The sequence below is a fragment of the Tachyglossus aculeatus genome, chromosome 12, assembly GCF_015852505.1.
Source record: "Tachyglossus aculeatus isolate mTacAcu1 chromosome 12, mTacAcu1.pri, whole genome shotgun sequence".
Classification (NCBI taxonomy): Eukaryota; Metazoa; Chordata; class Mammalia; order Monotremata; family Tachyglossidae; genus Tachyglossus; species Tachyglossus aculeatus.
Genome location: NC_052077.1, coordinates 6,177,947 through 6,197,047, shown reverse-complemented (window position 1 = coordinate 6,197,047; position 19,101 = coordinate 6,177,947). Strand labels below are relative to the sequence as shown.

Below are 19,101 nucleotides of genomic sequence, written 5' to 3'. Positions count from 1 at the left end.
TAAAACTAAAATCCTTTGTAAAATAAAGAGAAAGAGTCCCTGCATCCTTCAAGAGTTGAGTTATTGTGGAACACGAGTTAGGACTAGGTGAGTCGATAGAGAAAAAAGTATGTTCAGACATTCGCAAATTTATTTAAAATGTTTTCTTTAAATATACTTCCTTTTCATTAATTAAATGAAAAATCAATTTGCATTCTGCACTTCCTGCTCTGACATTAAAGATAAAGCTTTTCCAAAAGCAGAGACAGGAAGTTACTTGTTTTCCTAAGCTTTACTGCCCAATTTTGTAGATCAAAGAGCTCTAAGGAGATACATATTTAAATTCTGAAGTACCCATCCAAATTATTCAATCGTATTTATTGAGTGCTTACTTTATGCAGAAGATATATTAGGCGCTTGGGAGAGTCTAATCTAACTATATATACACCCAAATCTCCTAAAACTCCCCTCATCTTTTTCACAGAATCCTCCCCATTTTTGCCTGCTCATAGAATAAACAGAGACATTATCAAGTTTAAAAACAATGGATTCAAAGGAAGTGAAGTCAATAAACGCAGTGAGGATCAGAACTTTCACAAAGTCAGTGTGGGCTTCGAGATCTATTCATAGGCAACACATTGGTAATAGTTATCTCCTGATGAGTCTGACACTGGACCATGGACAATATCGCTCTCCGAAACCTGTGATATTGGAAGAGAAATTTCATCTTTCATTACACTTCGGAGTATTGTAAATCACTTTCAACACAGAGCAAAGAGAATGTTATTATTAACACAATTTCGGGAATAGCGTTTCTAATCTCTTAAATCTGGCATTTCCACTGAGTAATTTAAAACCATGCCCCGTGGGGAAAAAACAGGTTTATCTCAAGATATTCAACAGGTTAGTTAAGTATTAGAGCTGGATTTCAGTTTCAAATTACCAATCTTAAATGAAGGTTTGGGGCGGATCTTCAGAGGTATTCATGGATTATGTTACTTTTAGATTAGCAAATAACCATGGAAGCATAAATTCTCATAGGAGCAGGTCAATTCGGCCCATGGTTCCATGACAGTTTTTCCCGTGACGTGTTTCCACTTCCCACTTCGGATAGAACACGAACATTAAGGAATGTTCTGGACACAACATGATACATCCGCAAGTTAAGGCAAGAGCGGCAGTGTGACCTACTAGAGAGAGCACATGCCTGGGAGCCAGAAGGACCTGGGTTCTAATCCTGCCTCCGCCACTCCACCGTTCGTCTGCTGTGTGACCTTGGGCAAGCCACTTAAATTCTCGGTTATCTCATCTTGCAAAACAGGGAATAAAGACGGAGACCCATGTAGGATGGGGACTGTGTCCAACTTGATAAACTTGTACCCGCCCTGGTGATTATTCACTCAATCATTCAATCGTATTTACTGAGCACTTACCGTGTGCACAGCACTGTACTAAGTGCTTGGGAGAGTACCATACAACAATAAACAGACTCATTCACATTCCCTGCCCACAATGAGCTCACAGTCTGAAGAGGGGGAGACAGGCATTAAAGTGAATAAATTACAGATGTGTAACTAAGCGCTGTGGGGCTGGGAGCAGGGGGATGAAAAAAGGGATCAAGTCAGGGAGATGCAGAAGGGAGTGGAAGAAGAGGAAAGGAGGATGGGGAGTAGTCGGGGAAGGCCTCTTGGAGATATGCCCTCGATACGGCTCTAAAGGAGGGGAGAGAGTAATTGTCTGTCGGATTTGAGGAAGGAGGGCGTTCCAGACCAGAGGCGGGACGTGGGTGAGGGGTTGGCGGTGAGATAGGGGAGACTGAGGCACAGTGAGAAGGTTAGTATTACTGAAATGACATGTGCAGGCTGGGTTGTAGTAGCAGAGTAGCAAGGTGACGTAGGAGGGGGCAAGGTGATTGAGGGCTTTTAAAGCCAATGGTGAGGAGTTTTTGTTTGATGTGGAGGCGGATGGGCAACCACTGGAGGTTCTTGAGGAGCGGGGAAACATTTGCCTGGCACATAGTAAGCACTTAACAAATACCATTAAAAAAAAAAAAATATTTGGCATAAGAAAAAATGAATGCTTAGATGCAAATGGTCTTGGTCAAAGCCTTATGATTTCCAGTCTTTGCCTCCGCCCTACTGAAATTCACCATACAGTAACAGTAGTTAATAGAATAAAATAACAATGAGCAGGAATGAAGGGTGGAATCTTAACACGGGAATGTGCATCCAAAAATGTCTATCATGATGGTACCTTTGGACTACCTACCCACTAATCTTCTACCCTGAGTCAGTGGTTACTATAATGTGATTTTCCCATAACTCCACTTCTTTAAAAACATGGACACTGTGCGATAGCGAAAATGCCAAATTGAGTTTCATGGATAATGTGGCTATTTGAAGTTCTGAAGTCCTGAAGCAGAAGGGCACTACTCACTGTGTTTAGACCCATTTCCTTGCCAATGTAATAATAATGAAATAATTGTAATAATAACGGCATCTGTTAAGTGCTTACTATGTGTCAAGTACTGGTTTAAGTGCTGAAGTAGATACAAATTTATCAGGTTGGACAGAGTCCCTGTCCCACAGGGGGCTGACACAGTCTAGGCAGGATGGAGGAGGATTTAATCCCCATTTTACAGATGAGGTAACCGAGGTCCGGGGAAGTTAAGTGTCTTGGCTAATGTCACAGAGCAGACAGGTGATGGAGCCGGGATTAGAACCCAAGTCCTCTGACTCCCAACCCGTGGTCTTTCCACTAGGCCACGCTGCTTCTCTATTCCGACTCTTTCTGAACAAAAGCACCACTGGTACTTTAACCTCACAGCAAAACTATCTTATATTGCCATTTTAGACTAAGAACACTTACTTTTTATTAGCCACGACATAAATGCAGGGATTATAGAATGTGGATGATTTTGCAAACAGTGGGGCCATAATGGCCATTGCAGGAGAAATCTTCTCCGGATCCCCAAATGAAGACCACAAGCAGACAATAGAATAAGGAGACCAGGCCACCAGAAACATTAAAATCATCACCACAGACATCTGCAAGAGAAAAGTTGTTGTGCAGATCATCACGTGTACCAAAGTTTTCAGATTTAGGGTTAGAAAAGTAGTTTCTGGGTCTCTGCAGGTGAGAAATAATTTTGGAAGGGAGTAGAAAATGCTACTCTACTCTATTCTAGTAGAAAATTCCTGTAACGGCCTGGACTGTCGCTATATGTTGCCAATTTGTACTTCCCAAGCGTTTAGTACAGTGTTCTGCACATAGTAAGCGCTCAATAAATACGATTGATGATGATGATGATGCTCAAGATCCTTTTGAACCTGTATAGGGTAAGTAAATCTAATCTTAAACACCCAACTTGAAGGGAACGGCCTCTGTCAAATTCATTCATTCATTCAATCGTATTTATTGAGCACCTACTGTGTGCAGAGCACTGTACTAAGCGCTTGGCAAGTACAAGTCAGCAACATCTAGAGACGGTCCCCACCCAACAACGGGCTCACAGTCAGTACCAAATACTGTGATTGTCCCAAATGGGGCTGGTTGACTTGTATCTACTCCAGTGCTTAGAACAGTATTTGACACAGAGTAAGTGCTTAACAAATACAATAATAATAATGAACTAATAGTAATAGGACATTCAGATCTCACTTAATAATAATAATGATGGCATTTATTAAGCGCTTACTATGTGCAAAGCACTGTTCTAAGCGCTGGGGAGCACAGAGTAATTAAGGATATCCATAACTGTTTTTAATCCTCATTTTCAGGTCAGATCACAATCTTTTCCATTCTCTCTTGGAAAGTTTGACTCTCCTAAAATTACATCCAGGCAAGTTGGGCATAAGGTTCGCAAGAATACATCCCATTCCAATTTCGTCAAAAAACAAAATCCACATTTTACATTGAATAAGAGGACCTCTCTCAACAGTGCAAGTTCAACGGTAGCATGAGGGTGGAATAAGGATAATAATAAACAGCAGCATGGCCTAGTGGATAGACCACGGGCCTGGGAGTCGGAAGGTCCTGGGTTCTAATCCTGGCTCCGCCACTTGTCTGCGGTGTGACCTTGGGCAAGTCATTTCACTTTGCTGGGCCTCAGTTGCCTCATCTGCAAAATGGGGGTTGAGACCGTGAGCCCCACGTGGGACAGGGACTGTGTCCAATCTGATGACCTTGTATCTACCCCAGCACATTGAACAGTACTTAACACATAATAAGCGCTTAACACAGTCATGATTGTTAATTATGACATTTGTTAAATGCTTAGTATGCGCCAATCATTTGATAAAACATAGGCATATTGGACAGAGTCTCTGTTTCACATGGGCTTCAAAGTGCAAGGGAGAGGGACAAAAACCTGATGACCTTGTATCTACTTTGAACAGTACTTAACACATAATAAGCGCTTAACACAAACAATTATTATTGTTAATTGTGATATTTGTTAAATGCTTAGTGTGCGCCAATCATTTGATATTACATAGGCATATTGGACAGAGTCTCTGTCCCACATGGGCCTCAAAGTGCAAGGGAGAGGGAGAAAAACCTGATGACGTTGTATCTACTCCAGCACTTTGAACAGTACTTAACACATAATAAGCGCTTAACACAATTACTATTGTTAATTGTGATATTTGTTAAATGCTCAGTATGCGCCAATCATTTGATAAAACATAGGCATATTGGACAGAGTCTCTGTCCCACATGGGCCTCAAAGTGCAAAGGAGAGGGAGAAAAACCTGATGACCTTGTATCTACTCCAGCACTTTGAACAGTAATTAACACATAATAAGCGCTTAACACAATTATTATTGTTAATTGTGATATTTGTTAAATGCTTAGTATGCACCAATCATTTGATAAAACACAGGCATATTGGACAGAGTCTCTGTTCCACATGGACTTCAAAGGGCAAGGGAGAGGGAGAAAAACCTGATGACCTTGTATCTATTTCGAACAGTACTTAACACATAATAAGCGCTTAACACAGACAATTATTATTGTTAATTGTGATATATGTTAAATGCTTAGTGTGCGCCAATCATTTGATATTACATAGGCATATTGGACAGGGTCTCTGTCCCACATGGGCTTCAAAGTGCAAGGGAGAGGGAGAAAAACCTGATGACCTTGTACCTACTCCAGCACTTTGAACAGTACTTAACACATAATAAGCGCTTAACACAATTATTATTGTTAATTGTGATATTTGTTAAATGCTTAGTATGCGCCAATCATTTGATAAAACATAGGCATATTGGACAGAGTCTCTGTCCCACATGGGCCTCAAAGTGCAAGGGAGAGGGAGAAAAACCTGATGACCTTGTATCTACTTTGAACAGTACTTAACACATAATAAGCGCTTAACACAAACAATTATTATTGTTAATTGTGATATTTGTTAAATGCTTAGTGTGCGCCAATCATTTGATATTACATAGGCATATTGGACAGAGTCTCTGTCCCACATGGGCCTCAAAGTGCAAGGGAGAGGGAGAAAAACCTGATGACCTTGTATCTACTCCAGCACTTTGAACAGTACTTAACACATAATAAGCGCTTAACACAATTATTATTGTTAATTGTGATGTTTGTTAAATGCTTAGTATGCGCCAATCATTTGATAAAACATAGACATATTGGACAGTGCCTCTGTCCAACATAGGCCTCAAAATGCAAAGAAGAGGGCGAGAAGGTATTGAATACCCATTTTACAGTCGAGGTAACTGAAGCACAGAGAAATGAAGTGACTTGCACAGGGTCACAGAGCAGGAAGCGATGGAGGGGGGATTCGAACCCGGGTTCTTTGGTTCCCAGGCCAGTGATCTTTCTACCAGACCACGCTGCTTCTCTAAGGACAAAAAGAAATGCTACTTATGAGAACTTTCAGTGTCTTGTCCAGTTTCCCATTATTCATTCATTCAATCGTATTTATTGAGCGCTTACTGTGCGCAGAGCACTGTACTAAGCGTTTGGGAAGTACAAGTTAAGATGGTTCATTGTCTTCACATCACGGTGATAAGAGGCTGTGGGGAAAAGAGGAAGAGAAGAAAAGCACGTGCTTGTAAGCTCGTTGTGGGCAGGGAGCGTGTCTGTTTATTGTCCTCTCCCAAGTGCTTACTACAGTGCTCTGCACACAGTAAGCGCTCAATAAATACGACAATGAATGAATTTGCTTCAGAGTTTCCCTTCTTACCTTTGTGACATCCACTTGCTCTGACCAGTCAATGCTGAGGTTCTCGAGGGCTTTACTAGCTGGATATTGTTTCATGGTTTGGGAAACATTATAATAGCAGTAAAACATTATTACGAAGGGCAGGGCAAAATTTACCGCAATAACTGTCATTGTGTAGGAAATAAAAGATCTGCAAATAAAAAAGTAAAATGCAATCTTAATATTTTACACCGAAGTACTGCTCTTAAGATTTTAAACGGCTTTCAAAGTTCATTTTCAAATTAATTTAGATTAATGACTGTGCGCCTCTAGACTAAACTCACTGTGGGCAGGGAATTCAGGAAAGGAGGGCTTAGTCTGGGAATGGCTCTTGGAGGAGATGTGCCTTCAATAAGGCTTTGAAGGAGTGGAGAGTCATTATCCGTCGGATAATACAAATCAGTTTAAATAAGTCTGAAATACTTTGGTTTCGGGAAAGTCACGCAATAAGGGTTAGTTTTTCACTAGGCAGCTAAAATTGAACAACAAAAAAAGAAACATTTTTTTTTTGCCTTAGACAGAATAATCAGACTATAAAAATTGCATGTATCTGCTGGACTATGGGTCAGGAACATGTCTGCCAAGCCTGTCATATTGCACTCTCCCAAGCGCTTAGTACAGTATAGTACTTTTCTCACCGTAAGCACTTAATAAATGTGATAGATTGATTTTGCAAATCACACACCCATCACAGACTCATCTACACCTAATTCTGTTATATTGTCCTTTCCCAAGCACTTAGTACAGTGCTCTGCACACAGTAAGCGCTCAATAAATACGATTGATTGATTGAATGAACCACCCCAAGAAACCGGAGCTGTACGATAGGATCCCCAAGCAACTGTGAATTAGCACGACCTACTAGAGAAAGCACAAGCCTGGGAGTCAGGCTCTGCCATTTGTCAGCTGTGTGGCCTTGGGCAAGTCACTTGACCTCTCTGTGCCTCAGTTTCCTCATCTGTAAAACAGAGATTAAGACTGTGAGCCCCACAAGGGACTGTGTCCAACCCAATTTGCCTGTATCCGCCCCAGTGCTTAGTAGAGTGCCTCACACATAGTAAGTGCTTAACAAATACCACAATTATTATTATTACAAGTGCTATTAAATGAGATTTAACTTCTAGTAATTTACTCTTCCCTTCAAAATGACAGATTCCCTGTGTTCCCCCCCCCTTATCAGTTAGTGATGGTTTTTCTGACCGCACCAAAGATGAGAAGTTCATTCATTCGTTCATTCAGTCACATTTATTGAGCGCTTACTGTGTGCAGAGCACTGTACCAAGTGCTTGGGATAATGCAATTTAACAATAAATAGACACATCAATCAATCGTATTTATTGAGCGCTTACTGTGTGCAGAGCACTGTACTAAGCGTTTGGGAAGCACAAGTTGGCAACACATAGAGACGGTCCCTACCCAACAGTGGGCTCACAGTCTAAAAGGGGGAGACAGAGAACAAAAACAAACATACTAACAAAATAAAATAGAATAGATATGTACAGGTAAAATAGAGTAATAAATATGTACAAACATATATACATATATACAGGTGCTGTGGGGAAGGGAAGGAGGTAAGATGGGGGGGATGGAGAGGGGGACGAGGGGGAGAGGAAGGAAGGGGCACATTCCCTGCCCACAACGAGCTTAGAGTTTAGAGGGGGAGACAGTTATGCCGGGGTATTCCTAAAGAAAGATATAAGAGAAATCAAGAGATCAATTGTTCCAAATTTAAGAGTCAGGGTGAATAATTATTATTATTATGGCATTTGTTTTTACAGCACACCTTTTTCTAAATGGGAAACATTTTAACCGGCTAGATCCTTAGCGCAAAGCAAAAGGGGAAATAATAAGAAGCAAAGTGACCTCAGCCTGAACGTGCACGACGGGAAAACATCCACATATTTGCCCCCGAGATTCTGTAGAGTAGCGAAGTCTCTTACGCGTCATTCTTCCTCCAGTTTATTGTACAGGTGGCACCAGTTGGATCGGAAGCGTAGCTGGCCCAACCTAAGAGGGGCATCGAGGCCCAGAAGAATCCGTTCGTCCAAGCCGCCAGGATCATTGCCGTGTACTTGGAGCTAGTCATCTTTCTTCCTAAAAAGAAAAACACCACCAACCTCCACACTGCCGCGATTTATTCAAAATTATTTTTTATGAGCCGGTCTTTGGCTTAGAAAAGCAATTCAACCCCCTGCAATTGTTACCAATCCAGATATGTGAACTGCTCAGGTGGCTAGTGGGCATAATTAAACTTGCTGTTATTCATTCGTCCATTCAATTGTATTTATTGAAGGCTTACTGTGTGCAGAGCACTGTATTAAGCGCTTGGGATAATACAGTATAACAATAAACGACAAATTCGCTGCCCACAACGAGCTTAGAGTCTAGAGGGGGAGACAGTTATGCTGGGGTATTCCTAAAGAAAGATATTAAGAGAAATCAAGAGATCAATTATTCTGAATTTAAGAGTCAGGGTAAATAATAACAATTATGGTATTGGTGAAGAGCTGGAGTTGATACAAGATCATCACCTCGGACATGAGGCTCGGAGTTTAAGTAAGTTAAGTAGGATCAGGCCTCGAAGTTAAAAGACAAAAATAACGTCACATGAGGGAGAGAAACTCCTGAGTTTATTTGAGAGGGGTGGAGTTGGGGGGAAGAGGCATGCCGAATTCCAAAGAGATAAGTAAACTCCCATTTCACAAATCTGGGTGAACAGTACCTATCACGGGTCTGCAGATCGTCAGGTAACGGTCGATGGCAACTACCGTAAGTAAGCCAATACTTGACATTCCAAAGAAGATGTTTAAGCCAGCATAAATCTGCAATTAAAAATGAGACGACACACCATTTTCACGCTGCCAACAAGAAAGATTGGAAGTTTTCCTCCCATTACCAGAACCACATTTTTATCTCTGTTTATGTTTTTATCTTATTTGCTTTGCACGCCACTGGGGTTCAGTCTGTCGGGAGTGAGAGTTCGCCATCGTATGAGGGATTTATTCTGGGAAACCATTCCGCTTCATGTTGTTTTAAAATGAGTGCTTATTTTAAGATGTTGACGTGCCTAATTCAGCTTGCTGCTCTGCCTGGCCTGAGCAGCCAATGCATCGGAAATTCAGATTTGCTCAGTTTGTTTCCTTTGCGTTAGAAAATTGTTGAGCATATTTCTATCTGTTCCATGTGAAATACGGAAAGATACGGAAGGATTCCCATGCTGGCACTTGGAAACTGACCTAAATTCCGTACGTTCTCTGGTCGGGCTATAAAGCGATTCACTCTTCTACTTATGCAAAGTGAAAGAGAATTTGGCTTGATGTTACTAAGGTACGCTCCACTATGACAGATCATCAAGGATCTGAACAGATGATAAATCCATCAATCAATCGATTATAATAACAATAGCCGCGGTATTTGTTCAGCGCTTACTATGTGTCAGGCACTGTTCTAAGCGCTGGAGTCGACGCAAGATAATTGCGTTGGACCCAGTCCATGTCAAGTGTGGAGCTCAGTCTTAATCCTTGTTTTACAGATGAGGAGACTGAGGTACAGAGAGGTGAAATGACTTGTCCAAGGTCACACAGCAGAAAAGTGGCAGAGTCAGGATTAGAACCAAGGTCCTTAGAGTCCCAGGCCTGTGTTCTTTCCACTCAGCCATATTTACTGAGGGCTCAATTGGAGAGATCAGGACTCCACAGTGCTTGGCACATAGTAAGCACTTAACAAATATCATCATTATTGATACCAGATCTTTATCACTCCATACCAGGCCAAGGTTATTTTTATCAGTTACCTAGCTGAGACAATACTCTGAAATTGTGGGGTTCCCACCTAACTCTAAAAGCTTGTTGGGCAAATTTATTTATTTTTATTTAATGGTACTTGTTAAGCACTCGCCACAGGCACTGAACTAAATGCTAGGGTAGATACGAGCTTATCAAGGTGGACATAACCCACATGAGGCTCACGGTCTTACGAATAAGGACACGGAGGCTCAGAGAAGTGAAGAGACTTGCCCCAGATCACACAGCAGACAAGCGGTGGAGCCGGGATTAGGGCCCAGGCCCTCTGACTTTCCACAAAGTCACGCTGCTTCTCTGCTTTATCGCTTCCCATTAAAACCATTGAAATTATTTTTCATTTCTTAACTCTGGTCTTCTCTCTGATTTCATTTCAGAGGCCTCAGACACTGCGAGCCCCACACGGGACAGAGACTGTAACCAACCTAATTAACTGGTATCTACTCCAGCACTTAGAACAGTGTTTGACACAGAGCAGGCGTTTAACAAATACCGTTAAAAAGAAAGAAAGAAGAAAAAAGATACCTGACATCCTGCATATCCAAACTTCCAGCTTCCGTGCAGGTCTGAAGCAGCAGACATGGGATAACCGATACCACTGACACCGATGTCAGTGACGGCCAGGTTGATGATGATCGCGTTCGTTGCCGTCCGAAGCTCCTTGAATTTAACGAAGATGCCCAGTACAACTATATTGCTGACAATACTTATTATACCTGAAAAGGCAGAGAAAATGGATGTTCTATAGTTCCCGAGCTCCAAAGGCTGATTATGAACATCCTTCTAAATGAAAACTAAACATTGGACAATGGTAAAAAATCCGTTACTGGAATGCCATCATTTTCTACTCATGTGACCGCTTAAATTTGAAAGTGCTTTAAAATCGTCTGCTCATCCTTCCCCGTGGCTACAAGAGATAAGGAGTTAATCGGTACAGACTCCAGTTGGAAAGAGGAAATCATGACACAAAGCAGCATGACTTATGGATAGAGCCCCGGCCTGAGCATCGGAGGATCTGGATTCTAATCCCGGCTCTGCCGACCTCGAGCAAGTCACTGAACTTCTCGTATCTCAGTTACCTCATCTGGAAAATGGGGATTTAAATCCTACTCCCTCTTATGTAGATTGTGAGCCCCGTGTGGGATAGGAGCAGTGTCCAACCTGCTTAACCCGTATCTCCCCCCGCGCTTACAACAGTGCTTTGTACATAGTACGCGCTTAACAAGAGCCATTACATTATTAATATCAGTAAGTAGACAATCACAGAGTAAGTTAACGTTAGAGCCAGCTCTTTCATTCAACCGCTTTACCTACTTAAGAGTTTAGAACGTTTTCTTCAATTCAAAATTAGGACAGGTCATCTACAAGCAGCAAGGCTTAGTGGATAGAGGCCGGGCCTGGGAGAAGGTCATGGGTTCTAATCCTGGCTTGGCCACCTGTCTGCTGTGAGACCTTGGGCAAGTCACTTCACTTCTCTGGGCCTCAGTTTCCTCATCTAGAAAATGGGGATAGAGACTGTGAGCCCCACATGGGGCAGGGACTGTGTCCAACCCGATCTGCTTGTATTTACCCCAGCGCTTAGTATAGTGCCTGGCACATAGTTAAGTGCTTATCAATAATAATAATAATAATGGCATTAATTAAGCACTTACTATGTGCCAACCACTATTCTAAGCGCTGGGCTTAACAAATACGATCATTATTGTATTATTCTTCTTCGCTAGGAGGTAATGAATAAACTGTTCAGGACAAGTGTGGACAACACCTGATAATCCTTGTAGACCCTAAGCTACAGGGACAGGAACCGTGTCTACTAATTACATTGTATCGTACTTTTCCACTTAGTAGAGCAGTGTATCCTATATCCACTAGATTCATTCAATCATACTCACTGAGCACTTACTGTGCAGAGCACTGTACTAAGCGCTTGAAAAGTACAATTCGGCAACAGATAGACACAATCCCAACCCAACAACAGGCTCACAGTCTAGAAATATAGAAGCAGCGTGGCTTAATGGATAGAGCACCAACCTGGGAGTCGTGGCTCAGTGGAAAGAGCCCGGGCTTTGGAGTCAGTGGTCATGGGTTCAAATTCCAGCTCTGCCAATTGTCAGCTGTGTGACTTTGGGCAAGTCACTTAACTTCTCTGTGCCTCAGTTACCTCATCTGTAAAATGGGGATTGACTGTGAGCCTCTCGTGGGACAACCTGATCACCTTGTAATCTCCCCAGCGCTTAGAATAGTGCTTTGCATATAGAAGGGCTTAATAAATGCCATTATTATTATTATTATTATTAAGGACCTGGATTCCAATCCAGGCTCTGCCACTTGTCTCGCTGTGTGGCCTTGAGCAAGTCACTTCACTTCTCTGGCCCTCATCTACCTCAGCTGGAAAATGGGGATCAAGAATGTGAGCCCCATGTGGGATAGGGACTGCGTCCAATCTGATTTAGCTGGTACCTTCTTCAGGGCTGAGTAAAGTGCCTGGCACATAGTAAGCGCTTAATGAATCCCATTTTTTAAAAAAAAAGCTCAATAAATACCACTGATTGAATACCAAATTCATTAGTGGGCCAAAGCCTTGAACGTTTCAAATACAATACAAATATCATAAGATTTCCATTGCCTGACGGACGGAGTCGTCGGGTTCTAGTTATAGCATCGCCGCTTGCCTGCTGGATATTCATTCAATTGTATTTATTGAGAGCTTACTGTGTGCCGAGCACCGTACTAAGCGCTTGGATATCTTTGAGGAGCTTAGTTAACCTCTCTGCAAATCAGTCTGCGAGTTTTTCGAGATTATCAGCCAATCAACAGTATTTATCGAGCGTTTACTGTGTGCAGGGCAATGTATGGAGTACTTGGGAGTACACTAAACACACAACGAGCTCACAGGCTAGAGAGGGGCTCACTCTTCCATCAGAGGATAAGCTCCCGATGGGAAGGGAATGCAACATTCCCGGGTTTGGGACTTTCCAAGCATTGTGCCCAGGGGGTGCGGTGCTATTATTAGTATTCCTCCTATTCTAGGAGTTATCAACACAACTGATAGCACATCCCCGGAGCTCCAGGTGACCGAAGCCACGGAGGCCAGTGGTCAGAAGGACCTAGATTGATTCATTCATTCACTGAATCGTACCTATTGAATGCCTACTGTGTGCAAAGCACTGTACTAAGCACTTGGGAGAATACACAGACACATTTCCTGCCCACAGCGAGTTTACAGTCTCCCTAAGCCCGGCTCTGCCACTTGTCTGCTATGTTATCATCATCATCCTGATGGCATTTATTAAGCGCTTACTATGTGCAAAGCACTGTTCTAAGCACTGGGGAGGTTACAAGGTGATCGGGTTGTCCCACAGGAGGCTCCCAGTCTTAATTTTATGTTGCCAACTTGTACTTCCCAAGCGCTTAGTACACTGCTCTGCACACAGTAAGGGCTCAATAAATACGATTGATTGATTGATTGATTAATCCCCAGTTTGCAGATGAGTTAACAGGCACAGAGAAGTTAAGTGACTTGCCCAAAGTCACACAGCTGACAAGTGGCGGAGCTGGGATTTGAACCCATGACTTCTGCTCTTTCCACTGAGCCACGTTGCTCCACTTCACTTCTCTGGGCCTCGGTTCCCTCACCTGTAAAATGGGGATTAAGTCTGGGCGTCCAACTTGATTGGCTCGTATCTGCTCTAGCGCTCAGCAGAGTGCCTGGCGCATAGTAAGCGCTTGCCAAATACTATAAAGAAGATTGAGAAATGAAAATAAAACAAAAACCAGAGCAGGCAACATTTCTTATGACCCAAGGCAACCAGAATGCTGCTGCAAGCCGGCCAGTCATATCTGTCAGTCAGTCGTACTTCCTGAGAGCTTACTGCGTGCAGAACACTGTGTTAAGTGCTCAGGAGAGTATGATATAACAATATAGGTGCCCCAGAGGCCACCCCACCACCTCGCTTTTAGAGAACACGCTTGCCTCCACCCTTCGCCCGAATCCAAGGTACTGAGAAAGGCAGGATAGCCAGATAACTAATGAATCAGTAATGCTGCTCAAAAGCAAGGAGTTCATAATAATCGAGGCATTTGCTAAGCACTTACTATGTGTCAACTACTGTACTAAGCACTAGGGTAGGTACAAGATAATCAGGTCCCTTATGGGGCTCACAGACTAATAGGGAGAACAGGTATTGACTCATTTGGCAGATGAGGGAACTGAGGCACAGCGAAGTGAAATAATAATAATAATAATGGCATTTATTAAGCGCTTACTATGTGCAAAGCACTGTTCTAAGCGCTGAAATGACTTGAAATGACTTGCCCATGGTCACACAGCAGACAAGGGGTGGAGCTGGGATTAGAACCCAGGTCTTAATAATAATAATGGTACTTGTTAAGCATTTACTGTGTGCCAAGCACTGTTCTAAGCACTAGAGCAGATGGAAGTTAATCAGGTGGGGGCACAGTCCCTGTCCCACATGGCGTTCGCACTCTTTAATCCTCATTTTACAGAAAAGTGAAGTGACTTGCCCACGGTCACATAGCAGACAACTGGCAGAGCCAGGATTAGACCCAGGCCTGTGCTCTTTAGACTAAACCACGCTGCTGCTTCTCTGATTCCCAGACCCGTGCTCTTTAATATTAATAATAATGATGGCATTTATTAAGCGCTTCCTATGTGCAAAGCACTGTTCTAAGCGCTGGGGAGGTTACAAGGTGATCAGGTTGTCCCACGGGGGGCTCACAGTCTTCATCCCCATTTTACAGATGAGGGAACTGAGGCACAGAAAAGTTAAGTGACTTGCCCAAAGTCATACAGCTGACAATTGGCGGGGCCGAGATTTGAACCCACAAACTGACTCCAAAGCCCGGACTCTTTCCACTGAGCCACGCTGCTTCCCTAGACTACTTCTCTAGACTTCTCTAGACCAACACTTATTTAGACTAAATCACGCTGCTTTTTCTCCGATTCCCAAGCCCCTGCTCTTTCCACTAGGGCCCTGGTCACTTCACCTTCACCAAAAGGAATTCTGTCCCTTTGACTGTAAAATGCACCATTTCAAAATTCAAGTATCCAGTCAGGTTAGTAAAAACAAGAAAAGTGAAGGAGTCTCAGGAATCTCCCGTGAGGTTGGAGATTTGTGAGAATGCGTCTAACCTAATCATGAAAGCAAGCAAGTTTAGCTCTGCCTAACCTTGAAGGCAAACATAGATGCTGCTGTTTTAAATATGGGGCCATCATATCGTTTTGCTAAATAAGGTGGTTTAAAATACTTAAGGGATTTTTCAGGGCTTGCAGCATTTTAGGAGCATATTTCCCCACGCCATAGGTAGAAACACAAGAGCAATGACCAGTTCCTAAATCCAGGCACGAGATTGGAAAATAGAGTTGCAGTGCACTGACTTTTCTTCTGAAGACAATAAGGAAGTTCACTTGCCATTCTGGCATATTTTTCAGTGGGCTGTAAAGGCTGGTATTCGGATAAGAAGACTTCAATTGCATACCCGGAGAATTTAATACCACATTTTTCCCTTACCAAGTGAACCGTGAGATACTGGCTTTCCCACAGACTTATGTTTTCTGTCCTCAGATTTTTCAGGAATGCAGCGAAGATTTTACAGTAGTTTTAAAAGACAGCCTTCCGAGGTAAATCCCTTTCGAAGGAAAAATGAAGTGCTCATACCTGCCGTAATCAAGTAGGCTGCAACTATGTTGTGGTCCGTCTGGGAAAATGCAGAGTGATCGTGCCGATCAGATTCCAAGACGTCGGCTGAGTCATTCCTACGCATTTTGGAGAAAAAAATGGGGTAAACCGTCCTAGGCAAGTCTTCAAAAAAAGAATTATGCAACACCAAAAGAGTTTTTCAGGGAAAGTTCTATACTCTAAAACAGTTGTTTCAAAGTCCACAAAAGTGTGACTTTCCTTAGAGGAGTTCACTTAGGGTGGCTAACCACCCTGGAAAGGGGCTTAGGCAGAAAGAGGCTTGTTGGAAAAAACAGCAACACAAAGCCCCATGAGTTTTGGACAAGTATGCCTGTCTTAATCCTAAACAGGTTTAACAGTCACATGCAGTCCCTCTAATTGGACATTCTGAACAGAATTTCAGAAAAATCAGGGTAGGAATGTTGATTTTTGCTTTAAAGTAACTTCTGAAATGGAAATAACCACAACCTAAATTTGCAGCTACACTTCGGATTGATCTCTCGATTTACCTTTGCAGTACAAGTTCCAACCAAGGGAGCAATGCTGAAACTGCTGGAGGTCACGGGCTGCTTCATTTTCTTGTGAACAGTTGGAGAAATGAATAATTTATTGGCCAGCAAAACAATGGAATAAAGAATTATAAAACGAGAATTGCAATCACTCTCCTCTTAAGCGATCCAATGAGGACAGGGTTGTTAGCGGCCTTAGCACGATTCCTTGTGTATTGGTACTTATACAACCTAAATTGCTTGGCAGAGTACAATTCCCTCCCTGCCACTTTCTAAAAGCATCATATTCTCACTCCGTTATAGGTCATTCTCTTGTCGTAACACAATTTAACACTGCAAGCATGTGAAGGAGCCAGAATGGGGCCACACAAACCCTGGAATTGAATTTACAGAACTCACTTATTTACAAAGCTTGATTGGAGCATGCAAATGTTTTTTAAAGAGCCTTTGGAAGTCAATACGTTCCAACAGAAATTTTCTCCCCTTTCCAAAGCCAAGACTTTCCTAATGAGTAAGGAGCAGATGGAAGCAGCACGGCATATTTTATTTTAATATGTTTTGTTTCGTTGTCTGTCTCCCCCTTCTAGACTGCGAGCCCGCTGGTGGGTAGGGACTGTCTCTATATGTTGCCAACTTGTACTTCCCAAGCGCTTAGTACAGTGCTCTGCACACAGTAAGTGCTCAATAAATACGACTGAATGAATGAATGATAGAGCAAGGACATGGCAGTCACAAGGTTCTGGATTCTAATCCCAGCTCCGCCGCTTGTCTGCTTGCTTGGGCAAGTCCCCTCAGTTACCTCATCTGGAAAATGGGGATTGAGACTGCGAGCCTCACGTGGGACAGGGACTGTATCCAACCCGATGAGCTTCTATCTACCCCAGTGCTTAGAACAGTGCTCGGCACAGAATAAGTGCTTAGCAACTACTATTATTATTATTATGGAAAAATTTAGGAGTGATTTATAAGTGAAATGACAAACCAAAATACAAAGCCTCTTCCAAAAGTGAATTTAACCCATTTTCTAGGGACATTCGCTCATTCTACAAGATGTGCCCCCAATCAGAAACTATTAACAATCACCACCCCAACCTATTTCTTTGGAACCACTATTCCAGAACTGGTGAGGAAAGGAGTTTCGGCTCATATTATCTTCTTTAGACTTACCTCGGCCATAGCAAGTTCTAACCTAGTACCCAAAACAAGCTTTGGACTCATTTAAATGAAAGGAGTGAAATCCTGTTTGAGATTGACGTGATGGGATGTTTTCCCCAACTCCCTCCATGAACATAGCGGAAAATGAAACAGCAGTTGAGGAGCAGTGTGGCCTAATGAGTAGAGCACAGGCTTGGGAGTCAGGAGGACCTGGGTTCAAATCCCAGCCCTGCCACTTGTCTGATCTATGATCTTGGGCAAGTCACTTAACTTCTCTATATCTCAGTGACCTCAACTGTAAAATGGGACATGGATTGTGTTCAACCTGATTAGTCTGTATCTACCTCAGTGCTTAGTACAGTGCCTGGCATATGATAAATACTTAACCACAAAAAAAATCCTGAAACATAACTGGTTCGTAAAGAAATGTATAGACGGAAATTCCAGTTCTAACAGATTTTTAGGACCTATATTGTCCTCTTGTCTTGTCTTATGCTGTCCCGTCATCTCCGACCCATAGTGACACCACGGACACATCTCCCCCAGAATGCCTCGCCTCCACCTGCAATCATTCGAGTAACAGATCCTTAGTTTTCTAGATAAAAATACAGAAGTGGTTTCACCTTCCTCAATACAGTTTAGCCAAAACATACACGCATTGATGGAATGTGCGGCTTCATCCTGGTTCTGGGGTGGGATTGGGAGATTCCTTCAATGCCCCCGAAAAGCCAAAAAATGGGGAAGGAATGCTTTGAGATCCACAGCTTATTCAAATAATGAGGACGTTATAACTAATGCTCCCTGAACTAAATCAGTTACAAGTGCTTCGCTTGGTGGATGTCTTCTGAAACTACCTGATTCATTAAGCATTATTATGTTCATCTGAAATCAGTCCATTAGCAGCATGGCGCCCATAGAACACATCATCTAGTCAAGAGTAATCATTGTTGGTGAGCTGACTACTAACCTCTGCGCACAGAAGGGAAAAAAATCACCAACGATCAACTCTTCAAAAACGTAATTCTTTAAAAGCCCGGAATTCTTATAACCGAAAAACAAGTTCCTACAATAACTTATCTTAGGGCTATCGTAAGTGGTTGAGAATGGCAAAAGTAATTCTTGATTGATCGACTGACTTCATTTATTTAGCACTTTCTGTGTGCAGAGCACTGTACTAAACGCTTGGGAGAGTACAATATTACAGCCGCTAAAAGGTCTTCTGAAACTTCAAAGTTAATGAGAAACAAAAGACTAAATGGTGAAAAAAACTGGATTCCAAAGCTAACCTAAGAAAAAACAACATTTTGTCGTTGGTAGACACATGCAAGAGTACAATAATCAGGAGATTTCAATAAAATGGGGCAAACGCCAGGCTTAGTGTTTGAAAGATCGGAGGGCAGGCTACTTTTTCAACATTTAGCGTGTACGTGAGGCTGTGACAATTTGGACTAGAGTGGCCCAGTCTGGAGCAGTGAGAAGCCTAAGGACTTCAATCCCAGCAGTAATCTGCATCTTATAATCACTCAAGCATTTCCCAGACGGGAACATAAAGCCAGGTCTCCCGGCCTGGACTGAAATAAACCCCAAATCCTCAATTTTGGGTTCTTCCATCCTCAAATTTTCAGCAACGAATTCTTAAAAGCAACTTCTTATCCCCTCTAGTCACTCGCAAAGGCCTCTAATGTCAGGTTCAACCAAGAGATCCCCAGTCTCGGTTCTGGAATGGGCTGGGG

General features: G+C 42.6%; 1 protein-coding gene across 1 annotated transcript; it reads right to left on the bottom strand.

The window, feature by feature from the left end:
- Window positions 1-475: 475 nt before the first annotated feature.
- On the bottom strand, window positions 476-18,979 carry RRH (retinal pigment epithelium-derived rhodopsin homolog). Its single transcript, XM_038755041.1, has 13 exons — window positions 18,809-18,979; window positions 18,571-18,654; window positions 18,336-18,409; window positions 17,381-17,402; window positions 16,507-16,587; window positions 16,189-16,282; window positions 15,684-15,827; window positions 10,531-10,721; window positions 8,928-9,027; window positions 8,146-8,299; window positions 6,188-6,356; window positions 2,848-3,026; window positions 476-680 (listed from the first exon to the last, which is right to left on the bottom strand). The coding sequence occupies exons 1-13, from the start codon at window positions 18,977-18,979 to the stop codon at window positions 581-583; spliced, it is 1,563 nt and encodes a 520-aa protein (XP_038610969.1). The 3' UTR covers window positions 476-580.
- Between the last annotated feature and the right edge of the window lie 122 nt (window positions 18,980-19,101).